Genomic DNA, 20,378 nt, shown 5'->3' with positions numbered 1-20,378 from the left:
ATAGAACCCAGGTTAACCAAGTGCAAGGCAAACTCCCTACCCGCTGTGCTATGGCTCTAGCCCCTCTATGCACATTATTATTTTTTTTTTGCTTTTTGGGTCACACCTGGCGATGCACAGGGGTTACTCTTGGCTCTGCACTCAGGACTTACTCCTGGCGGTGCTCAGGGGACCATATGGGATGTTGGGAATCGAACCAGGGTCGGCCGCGTGCAAGGCAAACACCCTACCCTCTGTGCTATCTCTCCAGCCCCTCTACGCACATTTTAAACTCTTTTACATACTCAAACGCAGAGTTTTTTGGTCATTGTTTGAAATATTTAAATGAGTTGCATTATAATACTTTTTAACACGTTGCTTTATTTACACACCAGCTTGTGGAAATTCTTCCAATTCACTTGACATAGTATATAAAATTATATATAATATATAATTATATAGCACAGCGGTAGGGCGTTCGCCTTACAAGCGGCCAACATGGCCGACCTGAGTTCGATTCCTCTGCCCCTCTCGGAGAGCCTGGCAAGCTACCGAGAGTATTCGATATGCCAGACACAGTAACAACAACGTCTCCAATGGAGACGTTACTGGGCCCGCTCGAGCAAATCGACGATCAATGGGAGGGCCTTTACTTTACTTACTTTACTAATTCTTTTTTAAAATTTCAAGAACTTTCATTCCATAGAATTTAGATGCCCAGGCCTCAGTGTTAGACCTTATTTTGTTTCATTTTTTGCTTACAGAAATAATATAACAAATAATTATGATTGCATATGGTCTTACATAATAAATTTTCTAGTGAGATGAATGTTCAAGATTGAGAGATTGAAATACTGTATTTTACCCAACTTAATGTTGTCGGATTCTTTTCCAATTATATCAGTTTCCACCAAATATATATATATATATATATATATATATATATATATATATGGTAAGGAAAGGTAAAGGCCCTCCTGTTGTTCATCAATTTGCTTGAGTGGGGCCAGTAATGTCTCCATTGGAGACTTTGTTGTTACTGTGTTTGGCATATTGAATACGTCACGGGGAGCTTGCCAGGCTCTGCCGTGTGAGCGAGATACTCTTGGTAGCTTGCCGGGCTCTCCAAGAGGGGCGGAGGAATCGAACTCGGGTCGGCCATGTTGGCTGCGTGCAAGGCAAACGCCCTACCGCTGTGCTATCACTCCTTATTTTTCTTCTTATGTTCCTAAAGTAGGATGTTTCCTTAGCTAACCTTAAGTTTTATCTCTGGTAGAAATTAATGAATTGTGAGAATGCCAGAAAACATGCTTTTATTTTGGTTGTAAATGCACTATGGACATAAAAAAGTCATAAATTTTTCAGAAGTTTTGTCATTTTGACCCTATAAGAGCTACCACTTAAAAATTTTTGATCATGTTGAACATTTATGAGAATTTAATAAAAGATATCACTCCATGCTTTTCTTAAAGCTTTGTGATAAAACAACCTTAAAGATACCTTTAGATGAAGTCATGAAATTTGCATATAAGTGGATAAACATAGAGAGTATCATGCTAAGAGAAGTAAGTCAGAAAAAGAGGGACAGACATAGAATGACTGCACTCATTTGTGGAATATAAAGTAATATAATATGAGACTAACACCTAAACACAGCAGAGATAAGGACCAGGAGGATCACTCCACAATTTGGAAGATGGCTTCACTGGGGGAAAAGTCAGTTGGGATGAAGAAGGGACCACTAAGTAAATCATGGTTGGAGGGATCTCTAGGGATAGGAGATGCATGCTGAAAGCAGACTAAGGACCAAACATGATGGCCTCTTAGTATCTGTGTTGCAAACCATAATGCCCCAAAGTAAAGAGAGAGTAAGAAGGAAGGTGTCTGCTGTAGAGTTAGGGGGTGAGATAGCTTGGGGGTGGTGAGAGGGATACTGGGAACATTGGTGGTAGAAAATGAGCATTGGTGGAAGGATGGATGCCCGATCACTGTATGACTGAAACTTAATGATGAAAGTTTGTAACTATATCTCATGGTGATTCAATAAATAAATAAATAAATGAAACCTTTTGAAAATATGAAAAAAATATTAGTAAACCATGTCTGTTTCTTTGTCTTTCAGTCTAATGCAACTCTAAGACAACTGGCTGAATTAAGAGAAAAATCTCAAGAGTGGATGGATAAGTCACCACTTTTCATGAATTCCTTCCACCTGTTAAACCAGACGATTCCTATGCTCCAGGTAGGAGATTATTCTGTCATTTGTTTTGGTTGAATTTATAATTCTTTGAGATTTTAAATCATTTTAAATATGTGTATAAGGAGATAATCTAGAATACATATTCAACAGAGTTGTTGCCCATCCTTCAAAAAGTGGTCTGAGATAGACACTACCTGTCACTCATATTCAAATTATCTTTTCTTTCAGAAACCATACTTTCTCTGACTGTAATTCAATAATATAGTATATCTCACCAGTTGATTATAAACACAACTAGTGATGTAAACGAGTTTTCCAAATATAAAATACTTCACAATATTACTATAAACTATGGCTTAAGGTATACCTATTTCTCTACTTTAAATTATGTTTTATGGATCACAAATTCCTAAATACCTTCTAAAGAAAAATATTAGATTTAGGGTTTTTTTAATTTATTTTATTTTATTTTTTAATTTGCTTTTTGGGTCACATCCAGCCGATGCTCAGGGATTACTCTTGGCTCTGCACTCAGGAATCACTCCTGGCGGTGCTTGGAGGACCATATGGGATTCTGGGAATCAAACCCGGGTTGGCCACGTGCAAGGCAAATGCCCTACCCGCTCTGCTATTACTCCAGCCCCAAGATTTAGGGTTTTTTTTTGGTTCAAATAGATGACTTTATAGTTTAAGTTAAATACTTAACAATGCAACTGAAGTATTGTGAACCCTATTTGAAAAATATAATTTGGAATAATCAACAAAGAGTCAGGAATTTCTGGTGGTGATACAAATATTGTAAAAAATATTCTAATTTCTAACAGAGATAGTGACAAAGATGGAACAGAAGAGAAAAAAATCCTTTAGGAATGATTGCAATACAGGGAGTTTAAAAGTATACCAAAGATTTGGAAAGACTCAGTGAAAAGTGATGTACAAAATAAACATACACACACACAAAAAAAGGCCTTTTGGCCTGGGAGATGGCTCAGAGGTCGAGAGTACACTCTTAGCATGTGAGAAACTTGAGTTCAATCCTTGTTGCCAGGAAGGAACTTTTTTTTTTTTTTGGCTTTTTGGGTCACTCGCAGCGATGCACAGGGGTTACTCCTGACTCTGCACTCAGGAATTTTCCTGGCAGTGCTTGGGGAACCAAATGGGATGCTAGAAATCGAACCCAGGTCGACCACATGCAAGTCAAACTCCCTACCCGCTGTGCTATCGCTCCAGCCCCTGTCAGGAAGGAACTTTAATAGGAACTATACACATCATTAAGAAACTTTTATTAACTAAATGATGAACTAACCAAAGACATTATCTGGGCAAAATAATTAAAAAATGCAGAACTTTATAGGGAAAAATCTGTATGACAATGCCCATAAAGGGGTCATCACTTAATAGAAGTCTCTTTATTTTGTTTTCGCTAAAAATAAATCATCAGTCTCAATTATTAAGGAAAAGCTTACACAATTCCAAAATTGTGTCTTTAGGTTTTTGTATTTGTGAAGTGTTTATATAATTTTAAATGTTTCAGTACATGAGTGTATAGTAACAAAGATCATCAACTTATTTTACCATGTTCACATATTGTGCTTACTAAGTATAATATGAAGCTATAATAATTATTTTTGATTGCCCTTATAGGTAATTTATCCTGACTTTACAGAAAAGTAACCTGAAATCAGAAAAGACAAAAGACTTTCAGAAAACCTTATAGCTGAGAGTCAGTTGCGATGTCAATTTTCATGTAGCCATCATGACTTAAATTTTAAAGTTGTTTTTGTTAGTTTCAATTGAACAAAATTCCATTATGTGCCCCCAAAGTTGTATACAGCAAATGTCAAAAACACATACTTGCTATGGGGAAAATGACTTTAATTGAATATAATTTCCTGGTGTTGATAATTATGATCTTATCTGGCGACATTAACAAAAATCCTGATTTCAAGTCATTACCAGGCACATGTCTTCTCTTTTTTACCAGTATTTGTACATGAGTCACTGCAAGATAGCACCGTGATAATGACCGGTGGTGATTATTTCATTTCACTCTGGGTGTTATTAGAGAGATGATAATTAAACATGTTTTTTTTTCTTGTTTTGAAATGGATTCTCTATTGTTACTTACAGAATACTCTAAGGAATCCCTTTGTACAAGTTTTCATAAAATTCTCCGTGGGACTTGATGCTGTTGAATTATTGAAACAGATAGATGAACTTGGTGAGTTCAGACTTATAGAACTTTTATTCACCCTTATTTAGAAATGTGAAAAACATAAGAAAAATTTTCCTTTTCTCTATATTCATTTTAAGCACAATTTAATAAAAATAAAAACTTGTGTGAATGCAGTAGTTATACTCTATTTGATGCAGCTTCTCTTTCAATTACAGATAGGTTGCTATAAGTCGTAGGAATTTTATTTTACTTTCGTAAGTGATAAGAAACAAGTCTTGAAGGACAGAGGAAGATGAAATCATTTATTTCTGACTACATTTAACATTTTATCTCCACTGGCCTCCGTATCACTTTGACCAACCCAGAAAATCAGTGGAGGAGGTTATAGAATTAGTAAAAGCAAAACAGAGGCAATGCAGAGACTCAAAAATAAATAAATAAAATTAAATCAGTATTCAAGGTTGGAAGCTTCTCTCAGGGTCGTTTAAAAGGAATGGGTCAAAGAAGATCAAAGCAAGCTGTCTGAACTTAGCGCGTTCCCTCCGCCACGGCTCCACCTTCAACCTAAGGGATGCAAGACATCTAATTCAGTCCGTGTCTGATTTACTGTTGCTATGCAACCACAAGTATGAAGAAAGGATTGAGAGCATCAGAATTTCGCAGCAGTAGAACAACTGCTCCCATTTCTCTCTAACTCTACTGAGATATAAAAAGTGACTCAGGTTACAAATCAGCAGGGAGTAATTACACCTACATTGGTATTGTACATAATTGTATGTACTTTTGATAGTGAACCCAGTTTGATTGAACAAAGTATAAGCAGATGTATTTTCTAAAAGAGTCATGTAGTCATGGGAGAAAGAAACTGCTTGGTCAAAATATACGCTGAAGTTCTTTTTATTTTTTGGTGGGGGAGGGGTCTTGAGCAAAACCCAGCTGCTTTCAGGGTTCACTGCTGGTGAGCTTGGGGGGGACCATATAGGAAGCCTGGCCTTATTCACTGTATTATCACTCTGGTTCCCACTCTGAAGTTCTTATATAAAATCTTCATCATTCAGAACATCAGAAATAGAATGTTAATTTAAAACAAGTTAAAATGAATGGAGCAGTGCAACTGGATATTTACCGCATTGCTCTGTATTAGACTATAAGAGGGGGAGGGGCTGGAGTGATAGCGCAGTGAGTAGGGCGGTTGCCTTGCGTGTGGCCGACCCCCAAGCACCGCCAGGAGTAATTCCTGAGTGCAGAGCCATGAGCATCGCCAGGTGTGACCCAAAAAGCAAAAAATAAATAAATAAATAAAAAATAAAAAAGAATATAAGAGGGGGTATAGTTCAAATTTGGGGAGTGCACAGACCCTATTGTTCTTCTGTGATCCCGTCTACCAGCATTTCTAAGGAGCTCTTTGGTATCATATTGATTGCCACTGACTGTTGGACAACAATTGATGACAATTATACTCTGCCCTCATCAAATCTCTATCAAGCAAAACATTTTATTTGAAATTATAATGAAAAATGCATTTAAGAACTTGCCCTCTATGATAAATTTACTCTCGTATTCGAAGATGGAAGAGGCATGCTTAGGTTCTGTAAGGAGGAATTTATGATATTCATAGCCTTCTCACTATTCATGATGATTCAGTCAGTAAAAATTTAATTGACCAAGTGATTTATTAACTTGAAACTTTATATTTACCCTTTGTCTCAGTTGATTTCCTTGTAAGGAGTCATGAAATTGAAGAGCAATTAAATCCTCTTTCTTCCAGAGTAATTACCTGAAATAAAATCGTGATGGTTTTGTCTAGATTAATACAGATATCAATAGAGATAACTCACACAGGTTTTAAATCAAGTCATATTAGAAAATTGTAACTATATAGCATAGATGTTCACTTGCTCCTTAGAAGTAATTCTGTGGCACACTAAATATTTATCTTATACTCTACAGGGGCTATCTTTTATTTGAATTCTTGCACTTACAATTTGTGAACAAAGCATAAGTGTTTTTTCATTTCTAGAGTACTGTCTTCTTCATTACTATACAGAGATTTTTTTCACCTTTAGTTATTCTTTAATTACATAATTAATTTTTAAATAAAACTGTATAATTCTCTGACCTCTATGTGTAACTTAGCATCTCTTCCAGGACTATTTGTACAACTGAATTTGAACTGCTAAATAGAAGTGTGGTTATATTGCTGTATAGTAATAGATATTTTTGAGATTCTATAACTCCTATTATTTTTAATCTAGTTTGATATTTAATTCATACCCCTAATCAAAGTTCTGGGTCATTTTTGCTAGAAACATGATTGTTCAACATCATCATGTGTTTCTTTGATCTGTTTTACATTTACTATCTTAGATGATCTAAGGCTGAAATTAGAAAACAGTATTGACCTCATTGATCATCTCAACACACTATCAACTCTGACGGTAAATATTTCCTCCTGTGTATTATATGACCGTATCCAGGCAGCAAAAACCATAGACGAAATGGAAACAGAGGCTAAAAGGCTCTACAAAAGCAACGAACTCTTTGGAAGTAAGTGTGATTCTGCTAGAGTTTGAGTTTCTCTTTGTACTAAAATTGCTCCAATTCTTCCCTCACCTCTTTCATCCAGAAACTTAGAAAACTGTTGGAGGGGTGGGTATTATCACTTCTGATGTCCTTAGAAATGGGAATCTTTCATGTAGTCAAGTAAGCCTATTGTTCTGAGACGCCATCAACATATGTGTACTTTTGCTGATATGGTTAAAATTAGGACTGAAAAGGATTTCACAGTTTTAAAGTTGAGCCTGTGCTTAAAGTCAATCAAGATTATACATTTTAAAGTGTGTGGTGGTGGTGGTGGTGGTGGTGGTGTGTGTGTGTATGTGTGTGTATTGTGTATTTTTATTTTTGTAAGTAGCTTAGGGTGATATATTTAATCTGGACACTTAGTTTATGATTATATTTTCCAACTCCTCTTTTGAATCTCTCAGGTTGTCACTTCCAATTAACTGTCTTCACTGTAATTAGGAGCCTGAACTTACTGTCAATTACTAACTCAATTGTCTGTTTGGCTGCCCCCTAAGTGGACTCTCCAAACAATAAGTAATGTCAACCATAAAAAAACCTTTCTGTTGTCATTGCCCTTTTATTTTTAGGTGTTATTTTTAAACTTCCTTCTAACCAAAGTCGACACACAGGCTATCACTCTGCAAGAGTCTCTCTTCCTCCTGTCGTAAAATATACCATACGCATGAGTCTCAAGACTGCACAGACAACAAGAAGCATAAGAACCAAGATTTGGGCCCCGGGGCCTCACAACTCTCCATCGCACAACCAGATCTACGGCAGAGCTTTTATTTACCTGCAGGATAGTATTGAAAGAGCTATCATTGAATTGCAGACTGGAAGGAATTCCCAGGAAATAGCAGTCCAGGTCCAAGCGATTCCTTATCCATGCTTCATGAAAGACAAGTAAGTCATTGCACTGGCTGCACTTTGTAATAATTAACCATTTTCCTGAGGACTCATTTCTGTTTGCTCATTCACAATAAATGAAAGGTGGGAAGTTCACCAAGCCTAGGTCCTATATTTGTTTAGAAGGGTCTACTAATAAGGCCACACAGGAGGTAGCTCCATGGCAATTGTCATTATTACCAAAAGATATTACCAAAAGCATAGTACTGACCAAGTGATTCTATTTTGTTTTTTTTTTTATCATGATTCTAAAGTTTCCAAGGACTTTGGTGCTGGAGTTAGGAAACTGGGATCCCTATAGCCAAGCGCATTGCTAAATGATTTTGATGTTACCAACTCGCTACAGATTTTTTTTTTTAGTGTAGGAGTAAGTAAAGTAAAAGTAAAGGCCCCCCCGTTGATCATCGATTTGCTCGAGCGGGCCCAGTAACTTCTCCATTGGAGACTTTATTGTTACTGTGTCTGGCACATCGAATACTCTCAGTAGTTTGCCGGGCTCTCCGAGAGGGGCGGAGGAATCGAACTCGGGTCGGCCATGTTGGCTGCATGCAAGGCAAACGCCCTACCGCTATTTATTCAGGCATTGATTAAGCTGATTGATGTGGGCATGAACGCCACATTACTTTTTATTTAAAAAAATTAATTAATATATGTGAGATAGACCAACACAAAGCTGTCATAATTGAGCTTCAATCATAAAATGATCCCATCCCTCCACCAGTGTACATTTCCTACAACCAGTGTCTCGTTTTCCTCCCACTATCTCCCACCCTCCACCCACTCACCCCCAGTCTCTCTCTATGGGAGGCACTTTCCTTCTTGATCTTTCTCCTTTTCCTTTTATGCATTGTCGTTTACAATACAGGTATTTGGAGGTCATGGTGTGTGTTCAGGGCATTCGGTATTTTTATCAGGACAGTAAGGCTGGAGTAGCTTTTTAATGGTGTGACAGTAGCTTTTGGGGTGTGGATATGACTGCCGAGGCTTCCGAAAGTACAGGGAGGTGGGGAAGGTAGTCCATCCCGACCCCAAGAAAGCCCGGAGATTTCATTCACAAAACCCTCATACCCAAATTTTCAGCAGACTGTATCTCTGTAAGATCAGTCCTGAGATGGTGGAGTCAGGGAGCAATTTTGAGTTGTGAAGGAAGTGGCTACCGGGGACTCTGCTTGGGTGGGCTCCAGGCTAACCTGCCCACCTCCTATTTACTCTGTCTGTTTAGCCATGTGCAGGTCTGAGATTAATTGGCTTTTGATCTCTTTGGAGATTTGTTTATGGGTTTCTGAAATGAATAAATGAGTTTATATAGCTGAGCCAGAGGTGGCTTGTGGGTGTGGCTCCCACATACCTTCACTACAGATCTTAACTATTTATTTCTAGGCAAATAAGGGGATTAAATAAAATCTTAAAAATCTCTTCCAACTCCTAGGGCTGCAGCAAAAGTAAGCGGGTAAGGCATTTGCCTTGCATGAGCTGACCCAGGTTTGATCCCTGGTACCCCATATAGTCCCTGAGCACTGCCAATAGTGATCTCTGACCATAGAGCAGGAGTAAGCCCTGAGGATCTCTAGGTGTGGCCCAAAAGCAAACAAAAATTTCTAACTCTCAATCTTAAAAAAATATATATCTCCGCATACACAATCAATTTTAAAGAAAAATTTTGATAAAATAACATTATTGGTAACATGTGAAGATAAATATTCTACTATCTGAAACTATTTTATCTGCTAGCAGTCTACTTGAAACACTTTGGCTAAGTGGACAAAAAATAATGTAAAGATCATGATTTGAAGACAGTTGAACTGGAGTGTTCAGGAAATCTGTCAGCTGGGCAGCTCTGGCCACAGTAAAAAAATCACATCTGATGAATACATTTTTCAAGTTCATCTTCCTAGATAAAAGCTTGAAGCCAAATATTACTTTAAAGGAAACATATTTGTTATTCATTGCTGTTATTGCGGTTCCTATATAAGTCAGATGGTTCTGGAATTTTTTCCCTTTATTTTCTATCTCCTTTGTCTGCTTCAAGAGCAGAAGATAGAGGGATCCTATAACCTTTGTGTGGCAGTGATAAAGGGAGAGGGATGAGGATTCCATGAGGGGATGGTCAGGTTTGAGCTGATAATTGTAGAGGGGAGGATGAACTTTGTCACCCAAACCATGAGTGAACTGCAAGTTTCAATGAATTGTAAAGAACTGTAGGTTCAATTAAAGGTGAATTACCACATATTTTCCTGCTCAATATTTTTCTCTTATAAATGCTGACTACCTAAGGTGAGAGGTATCTGGGTGTTACCTTTAAGAATTAAAGTAACTCCAGTCTGCTATTTATTAAGGCATAATCATAATGTTCTACATATGCATGTATAAATATATAATATAGATTTTATGTTTATAATAAAATGATATAATGATTTTTCTGGGGACTGAACGCATGGCTCACACATGTGAAACTTGTGTTCTACTGCTGAGTCAGATTGTAAGGTAAATGAAAGTAGGTATTATTTTCTATAGTCTTCACATGAAAAAAAATGACAAGCCAGAAACTTTAAGTAACTTGTTCAAAGTTGTATAATTTTACTGCCCTGGTCCTTCAATGAGAAAACCCAAAACTTTTCTCCTAATATTATACAAAATTAAAAAAATACACATTAATTTAGAAGAAAGATTATAGGGCAACTGTTATTGGTGAATGAGGACCTTTGTTTAATTCTGAAACCATAAATAACATTAAATTTTAACCTAAACCAAGACAAAAGTCATCCAACAAATATTTTTTAAGTGCTTGCTCCATGCCAGACTGCTTCTCAAGAACTAAAAATAAAAATGGTTATGGTTTATCCTCATTTATTTCCTACCAAAAGAATATTTTTGATGGTCATAAACTTTGCATTTTATATTGGCAATATATAAGGCAATGTTTTACTAATATTCACATTTCTCATATGGGATCTTGAGGGAAATTCCTTAGCCATAGAACAAATAGGAATGGAGTAGCCCCTGAACACAGAGCCAGAGGTGGCCCCGTGAATTGTCTCCAACCCTTCTCGCCCCCAAAAAAGTGGAACGGGCTTGGGAGTTTTCTCTATAATTTTTAGATCTAGAGATGAGTTCAAGATAGGCCTGGTATGTATGAGGTAGGCTTTGCATCTGGAGTCAATCCCTTGTACCAAACTTACACACATTTTTATAAAGGATAGTTCTCAAACATATGGTTCCTGGACCAGTAAACCAATCTCACCTTGAAAATTCTCTAAAATAAAATTTTTTCACTCCACGTCAGATAAAATCAGAAACTTGCAGGTGTACACCAAAAAACTGCTTTAATAGGTCCTTCAGCTGATTCTACTCTCTGGCTAACACTGAGAGACACTGAACTTGAATTTTCAGAAATCATGGGCAGGATACTTAGGTCTGTATTTGGAGCCTAATGAGAACTTAGAGTGATTCTGTAGGTTAGCACATTACCAGAAAAGTTATTTCTTTATTGTTTATAAAATTGATGGAAGCATTACTTTGAGTAATTCAATTTCTTCTGCATTTTCAATAAAATTCATTGAGTTTATGTTGATTTTTTTTTGCTTGTTTGGTTTGGGATTTAGATGGTTATTTCAGTGGTCATTACGGGCTACTCTATGCTCAATCTTGGGGGGTCACTCAGAGCAAAACTTGAGGAGTATGTGGTACAAGGAATTGAACTCCAGGCTACACTATACAAGGTATACATGCCAGTTCATTGTGCTAGCTCCCTAGTTGGGCTTTGTTTTATTTTAGTTCATTTGAGGAATTTTAAATTAGTAGTAACTATAAGTTTCTAAAGAGTCACGGTCACGGTCACGATCCTCCCATTGTTCATTGATTTGCTCAAGCGGGCCCAGTAACGTCTCCATCATGAGACTTGTTGTTACTGTGTTTGGCATATTGAATACGTCATGGGTAGCTTGCCAGGCTCTGCTGTGCGGGCGAGATACTCTCGGTAGCTTGCCGGGCTCTCCGAGAGGGGCGGAGGAATCGAACTCGGGTCAGCCATGTTGGCCGCTTGTAAGGCAAATGCCTACCGCTGTGCTATCTCTCCTTCCCTTCTAAAGAGTAGATACAGTAATCTGTGAAGATTTTAGTTAGATCTGTAGCACTGTCCTCCTGTTGTTCATCGATTTACTCAAGCGGGCCTAGTAACGTCTCCATCGTGAGACTTGTTGTTCCTGTGTTTGGCATATTGAATACGTCACGGGTAGCTTGCCAGACTTTGCTGTGTGGGTGAGATACTCAGTAGGTTTCCGGATTATCTGAGAGGGATGGAGGAATTGAACCCGAGTTGGCCGGGCCAGCTGCGCACAAGGCAAACGCCCTACCACTGTGCTGTTGCTCCACTTTAGTTAGATCAACCAATTATTATCTAATTTAAATTTTCCTATTAGATAAGAATTTAGTTCAGGCAGAATAGTTTTGGGTTCAGAAATTACATCTTAATAATAATTGTTTTCTGGAAAGAACATATTCAAACTTACTTTAAACCACAAGGCAATTTTATCTAACGCTCTAGATGTTTTTACTTTTTTTACTTTTTATTTTTTTATTCTTGTACCATTATAGATAGAAAATTCTGGACCTTAGTGTTAAGTCAATTTTATATTTTGGAAAAGAACAAAGTTAATGACGTTTCTCCATTTCCAATAGGAGTATGGTATTTATCTACCAAGCATGTTCTTGATATAGTATACTTTGCACATGTAATATTCAGTTTGGTCACTGAATTGCTGTTTTGCTTTTGTTTTTTTTACAGCTTCTTAACCAGTGTCTCTTACTCTCTTCCAATTGTGCTTATGGTTGCCTGGGTCGTATTTATAGCTGCATTTGTTAAAAAACTTGTTTATGAAAAAGACCTCCGGCTTCATGAGGTATGTTTAAAAAATTCTCACCCGAATATTAATAAGTTATGTTTGTTTAGTAATTACAAAAATGTTTATCATGATTAGACAACCTTAGAAAGCTTGACTTATATATTGTGAATTAACTTTGATTGATTCTTACTAGTAACTATTAATTTTTTGTTTCTTATTATTTACATAAACTAGTGAGTCATAAGAGCAGGCTATAATCATATTTTTTGAAGCAATTGCATAGAAGTTATGAATTCTTCTGAAAATCAAAATTTGAATAGTTTGGAAAAAATTCTGAGCTCAATTTTTTATCAGTAACTTTTTGCCATGAAATTCTATGAATAATTTGTGCCCTTTGGAATGGAGGCTCAAATAAAGTGGCTTAAAATAATAACATTAGTAACTGTTAAGTCAAGATTATCGTTGTCATGCCAACTAAATGAGTCCAAATGAAGATATAGACATTATAGATACAGCTGTAGACATAGACAGATGACTTGTGTTAGCTCACAAGAAGCAAATTCTCTTCCCAGAATACCTTGTCTTCTTCAATTATCTTCTCCATCAGAGCTGGAGAGATAGTGCAACAGGTTGAAACACATTGTCTTGCATGCAGGAGACCAGGGTTCAGTTCTTACACCACATACGATCCCACAAGAAGGCCAGGAATAATCACTAAGCACTGCTGGGTGAGATCCAGTTACCACCTGCTTACTTCATCTTCCTCTGATCCATGATTCATAAAAACTAGTAATATGTGTCATGTAATCACTGAGGTTAATAAGACAATAGTTAAAGACAAAACCTAGAATGTAAAGCATACGCTTTTCTTCAGAATTTCTTCATCGTTATCCCCAAATCCAAAAGATCTCCTTTCACTTTTAGAATTTATGAAAAAGCATTGTGTGAAATTTGGATTATGTTGGAATAGAAATTATCTTCCCATCCTGTAATAAGCCTCTTCTTATAGTCACTCATGAAGTGGAAGGAAAAAGAAAACGCCAAAGCCTTTCAAAACTGGGGCGTAATAATTACTGCAAAGCCTGGCTGACAATTTGAAATAATGAGGTTAGAATAACCTGTTAGCCCACTTGTACTTTTCACACTTACTTTGCTAGTGCATCTAGGCAATTGATTATTTTTCCTTACAAGTTACAAATCACTGCTTCATATTTTTGTTACTTTAGCATCAGACTCTAAGAATTGCCCCAAAATTTGAATCTATAGTTCTTACCTTTTCTATATGGATTCTGATTGATCCTCACAGCTGCACTTTCATATTTCATTTACAGTCTGATAATGTCTCATCAGCTGTTTTGGGTCTTGCTACATTGGAGACCTCTGCAATAGTTTCTTAATTCCAATTTAGAGACTTAAATCCATGCCCCTAACCATAATTTTGATTGCTAGTTCCTTAAATTAGTGCCTTAAATTTCTCTTTGAGGTTCCTGGTACTGAGAAATCAATCATCACAGATTAAAGAAAAACTTTGAAGTAGAAAACTGGCTAAAAACTTTTCTACTTCAAAATAAATATCTATCTTAAAAATTGGGTATGTTAGAGATACATGGTAATTACATTTTTATCTTTATATACATCAGTTATGGTCCTCTCGTTATTCATCGATTTGCTCAAGCGGGCCCAGTAACGTCTCCCACGTGAGACTTGTTGTTACTGTTTTTGGCATATTGAATACATCATGGATAGCTTGCCAGGCTTTGCCGTGTGGGCAAGATACTCTCGGAAGCTTGCTGGGCTCTCCAAGAGAGGCGGAGGAATGGAACCCGGCTCGGCCGGGCCGACTGCGTACAAGGCAAACGCCCTACCGCTGTACTATCGCTCCATATGTGTGCATATTTAGTGCATATTATACACATTCATGTACACTTGTGTAAATATGTATACACGCATACTATATTATATTATATATAGTATATTATTATACTATATTATTATGTGTTTGAAGATGACCACACCCATGTTATAAAAAAATCCAAGCACAGACTCCTTTCTAATTAAAGGTATGACAAATATGCTTATAAGGTGAACCAGGTTTGGGTAAGGGAAGAAAGATTAGGTTCAAAAACATATCTGGCAGTGATTGAGGATTATTCTTGATTCTGTGCTCAAGGATCATTCCTAGTGAGGCTCAGGGAGCCATATACAGTGCCTGGGATTGAACCCAGATCAGATGTTTGCAAGGCAAATGCCTTCATTGCTGTTCTAGCTCTCTGGCTCTAAGGCTAACCAATTGTTTTAGTTGTTTTGTTGTTAAAGTGGTAGTTCTTGTCTGCATTTTGCAGGCACAGCCTGATCTTGGGGTGACATCACAAGATAGAAAACTGAGAACTTGAAATCAGGAATCAGCTTTGAGACTCCCTGTTTCCATTCACTGTAGCTCAAATTCTTCAATTCTCTGAGCCTTATCATCTAGATTTCATTTAGCAGTAACATTTCTAGAAGTTAACTTCCCTCCTGCCAGAATACAGGAGGTGTTCAGTTATCCATCTTATACTGATTTCTAAGGTAATGATGTTTTATTTCTCCCTCTAATGCTCTGACACTAGGAGGCACTCGATAAGCTGTCATTATTTACTTGGCAATTATTTTTCTCTCAGTAGCATGTAAAACAATGCTAATTCCTTAAAATCAACAGTGTCCTGATTTCCAAAGAACATGGTCTCTTTGTGAGATAAATTGATCAAAGCAGGTGTAGAATGAATGGAATACCCCTGGTGTCTCCTGCTCACTCCTCCCAGCTTTATTCATCCTTTTAAAAGATGTAAAAAGGGAAAAAGCCGAGAGCAGAGAGTTAGAGGTAACTTACTGAGAGCTAGCTATTAGGAGATCTGAGTCTTATACTTCAGTGTCATACTTCCAATCAATTCTTTTTCTTATTATAACTACATTTTCTCCTGGAATCTTATTTTGATAACAGAGATTCTTTAGGACTTCCTAAGGTAAAGATTAACATGCATTATCAGAGACTCAAAATCATGTTTTAATATTACCATTTTAATTTTCAGTGAGGTTTAAAGTTTCCATCCGCTACTTCTTTCTTAACCCAATTATATAAAAAAGATTTTTTTTTGCTTATAATAGTGCTCAAATCTAGGCAAGAAAATAAAATGAGCTGTTTTTTTTAAATAAAGTCCTTAATTCTTGACCTTGTTATAAAATGATGCCAGTGAATTCCTATTACTTGTTAAGTAAATTAGCACAAATATTAATGTGCTGTGAGTTTATTTATAAAATTAAGCTTTTACTTATATTTTTACTACTGACATAATATGCTTTACAATGGTTTTAGAAATTATGGTTTTTGGCATAGAATGTTGCTTACGGCATGCCTACCCACCTTTATAGGAAAGCTATATTAAAAATGCCTTTGAATTAGATTTTAATCTCTATTCCTTGCTTATAAAAATTGAAACATTAAAGTTCCATGCAAATGCTGGTTTTAAAACATAAAAGAATAGTTTTCATATTATTTTCTTGAACTTGAGTTGATTTCATTTATTTCATTTAATATGGCATATAGTGCTTTTTTTTTTTTTTGCTTTTTGGGTCACATCCGGCAATGCACAGGGTTTACTCCTGGTTCTGCACTCAGGACTTACTCCTGGCAGTACTCAGGGGACCATATGGGATGCTGGGAATCAAACCCAGTCGGCCATGTGCAAGGCAAAAGCCCTACCTATGTACTCATATAGTGCATTTTTATGCTTATATTTTCCATCTGTTTAGACAGAGAACCAAAACTATCTGTGGATGATGAGATGTTATCAAACCAAGATTTTTTTTTCATTCCACTTTCCTTTTCATGCATTCTTGCACGCATTACCCATGCCACTAGTGGGAATTTGGAACTTTGCAGATTATGGACATACTATTCTTTACATATTGCTACAAAATTGATTAAGATAATTTTTAATTGAAGTATAAAATAGTATTCTTCCAAATGAATCAGGGCTTGATATTCTTATGGAACTGAATGAAGATATCAATGTCAGGTTTATTTATTACACCTTTTCCTGACAGCACTAATGTCAATCCCTGTGTGAAGATTTTCTTGAATGCTGTAGCAAACACATGTAGCTAAAATCGTACAGACTAGTACAGCAGGTAGGGTTTTGCCTTGCAGCTGCCCTAGGTGACCTGAATTTGATTCCTGCCCCCTCCCAACCACCCATGGTCTCCTGAGCTATTCTCCTAGTAGCATAAAATTTTGACTTCAGCTCTAGGGCTGGAGCAATAGCACAATGGGTAGGACTTTTGCCTTGCATGGGGCCAACCCAGGTTCAATTCCTAACATCCCATATGGTTCCCTGAGCACCGCCAGAAATAATTCCTGAGTGCAGAGCAGGAGTAACCCCTGTGCATTGCCAGGTGTGACCCAAAAAGAAAAAAGAAAGTTCCATATTAGAATGTCAACTAGTGAAACCATTTGGAAGCATCCAAGTCTTCTACCAACTCTTGGGAATAGATATGACTTTATGTCTTGAAGTTTCCAAAATTACAGTAATACACACCATTAGCCTTGGTCTTCATGTTTGCCAAACTACCTTATACAAGGCAGTATAGGGGGAAATTTTTAGATATGTAAATGTTTTATACTGCAGCTCTCAGCTATCAAGAAAGAAAAGCACATTTTACAGATGAAGTCCACTTTTCCCATGCATTTTAAGTCCCTTTTGTATTTTTATCACCTAGTGAAATTGACTTTCATTGACCTACATTACTGTTGGAGTGGGTTGACATTTTTTAATTTAAACCACATGAAATTAGGTAGTGAATAGTAGCTTAGGGATAGTTGTAAGCCTTCCACAGTTATAGTCAAGTAATCACAAATTCAGAAAAACTCACAATACAAATAGTAGAAAAAGCAAATAAAAAGTTAATATACCATGATCATACCTGATTGGATGAGTATCTAACAAACCTAGTCATCAAACATGACACAGTAATTTCCTCAGAAGAGGTGGGATCCAGGAATGAGTTTTTATAATAACACCTGTGAGGCCTTTTTATACCAAAATTTGATTTTATGTTCATCATGATATAGAATAATTGAAGGCAGCCTTCCATCGTGAATCTTTGCTCCATGCTGGTATTTCTAATCTGACTTGGACTTCCATTCCAGTGGAAGCATAGGTTTGATTCTTTACTGCAAAAGGTGATAGGGCCTGGGAGGAGAGAAGCAGTAGGGAGAGGAGAGGGTGAGGAAGAGGGCAGCCTTAAGAGGAAAAGTCACAGGCTTTTTCTCAATGGTGATTAGCTTAAGGCCTACAGCTTAGAATGTTGGCAGTCAGGTAGCTGTTTCCATGGTAACAGAGAGCAGCAGAGTTATCAGAATGTGGTAAGTTGCAAAGACAGAAAGTGAAATTCACTATTTTGCTTGTAGAGCCAAAGATTGGGTGTATTATTTTGGCTATTTGCTACACAGTTTATACTGGATGGGGGATTGACACTGAAAATTATTGATTTTTACAAAAAAAATCACCAGACTATAAGGCTGTTAATGTCAATGTTAACATTTCTCTGTTCCTTTTAAAAATGGTATAGGAATCATAGAAATAGTACAGGAATTAAGGCACTTGTCTTGCTCAGGGTCCTCCGTGGTTTGATTTCCAGAACCGCATGTGGTCTTTCCTGAATACTTCCAGGAGTGACCCCGGATCACAAAGAACCAGGAGTAGCCTCTGAGCTCTGTTAGTTTTTGGCTCCAAAACCTCCAAAATAATGGAAAATAAAAATGGACTATGAGGAGCTAAGGAGACAGATGAAAGAGCTGAACCACATCCTTCTCATGCCACTGCCCCAGCCTAAACCCTGGTATCTGGTCCTCTGATTCCTTCCGGAAGTGACCCTCTGAAACATAGAACTCCTGACCACAACTGGGTTGACCTCAAAATGAAATATAAATAATTGATAGGATATTGTAGGTTTAACAATCATTCTGAACTGTTAGAACTAGAAAACAGAATATCCACATTTCCCCAAAGTAAAATATGTCGCCAAATTGAAGATAACCAAGGACCAGACTTTAGAATACTCAAAATCCCTTTGGATTAATGTATAACATGGGACTTTTTTTTTATCCTGGTAGAGTACTTTATTTTCTGGGTATATAATTGAGTTACTAAATGATATTGGTTGAAAAAAAGGTAGACTATTGGACATACATGGATTCATTTTGAGTGTATGAATATCTTGTTTTGGAAAGCGAAGGTAATACACCTGATATAGATGCCAGTGATCTGTGGCCATGACACGCACATAGGGTCCCTTCAGATATATTGTATTTTAAATCCTCTGGAATCAGGGCTATTCTCTTTCTCTCATAGAAATGAATATGGACTGTTTGTTCATTAATGCTTGTTCATTATATTTGTATACTATTATTAGAATATCTACACTGAATGTTAAACAAACCAGCTTGAAATATTCATTTCTGCACAAATGTCAAATTCATGTTGTAAAACTCTGCAAGAGCTACCATGATACGTTTTTAAAGTATTTTTTAATTTGTAGATATCAAATATAAGTTATAAAATGGAATTTTTTAACAAAAGGAAAAGAAAGAAGCTTTGTATCTAAATCATTTATTATATTAGGGCAGTCTGTGAACAGTTTAAGATGGTCTATTATAAATGGTCATATTCATTTCATCGACAAATAAAGTCTTATTTCATACTTGCGAATAGTCTCATGAACATTTTTGTCATGAAAGAAGAATAATTGTTATTTGTGAGTAAATATCTCTCTGTGTATATACATGCTTATAAATATGATTTTGTATACACACACACACATATATATATATATATATTAACCTAAGAAACACATTTCTTTTTTTGCAGTACATGAAGATGATGGGTGTAAATTCCTGCAGTCATTTTTTTGCCTGGCTTATAGAAAGTGTTGGATTTTTGCTGGTTACCATCATTATCCTCATCATCATCCTCAAGTTTGGCAATATTCTTCCTAAAACAAATGGGTTCATTTTGTTCCTGTATTTTTCGGACTACAGCTTCTCAGTCATTGCCATGAGCTACCTCATTAGTGTCTTCTTCAATAACACCAACATCGCCGCTCTGATCGGCAGCCTCATTTATATCATTGCCTTTTTCCCTTTTATTGTTCTGGTTACGGTGGAGGATGAGTTGAGTTATGTCATAAAAGTATTCATGGTGAGTCAACTGTTACAACTGAGTGGCCAGTGTATGAGAGGACAGGTCTTTTTCTTACACGTAAACTCTCTTACTGAAAGAACACTTTCAGAATTTAAAGATCAGTGACAGCAACAGGAGTTAAACTATCTTCCTGATAGTGTTCTCTGCATTATCATATATCATCCAAGAAAGAAACCATGAAAAGAAAACCTTTCCCCCACAGCTTCTAAAGCCATAGTGTGTAATGCTATTGAGAAAAAGTTCCTGAGGAAGAAGAGCTGAAATCAAATATATCTTATTGTAAAGATCATCAAGAATTCTGACTTCTCTCGAATCCAATTCCCTAAATGTCTTACAGCTTCTATTACTGGAATTACTCTCATATATGAATAATTCTCATAGTTTTTTGTGACATAGGCTATAACTTACAGGTATAAAATGACAAATGCACTGACAACATGTAATCAAATTTAAATTCCTTTTTGCCTTTCCACTCT

General features: G+C 36.6%; 1 protein-coding gene across 1 annotated transcript in view; it reads left to right on the top strand.

Annotated features, from left to right (window-relative positions):
• Positions 1-20,378, top strand: part of ABCA12 (ATP binding cassette subfamily A member 12) — a 194,711-nt gene that overhangs the window by 120,083 nt on the left and 54,250 nt on the right. Inside the window, exons 19-24 of the mRNA XM_056111825.1 lie at positions 2,102-2,221; positions 4,310-4,400; positions 6,723-6,902; positions 7,508-7,823; positions 12,610-12,724; positions 19,570-19,899. Of these exons, the coding sequence (XP_055967800.1) occupies positions 2,102-2,221; positions 4,310-4,400; positions 6,723-6,902; positions 7,508-7,823; positions 12,610-12,724; positions 19,570-19,899 (1,152 nt within the window). The remainder of the gene's footprint in view (positions 1-2,101; positions 2,222-4,309; positions 4,401-6,722; positions 6,903-7,507; positions 7,824-12,609; positions 12,725-19,569; positions 19,900-20,378) is intronic.

The sequence above is a fragment of the Sorex fumeus genome, unplaced genomic scaffold, assembly GCF_029834395.1.
Source record: "Sorex fumeus unplaced genomic scaffold, SorFum_2.1 ptg000014l, whole genome shotgun sequence".
Classification (NCBI taxonomy): domain Eukaryota; kingdom Metazoa; phylum Chordata; class Mammalia; order Eulipotyphla; family Soricidae; genus Sorex; species Sorex fumeus.
The sequence above is the reverse complement of the archived record's forward strand: the minus strand, read 5'-3'. Positions and strand labels throughout refer to the sequence as shown.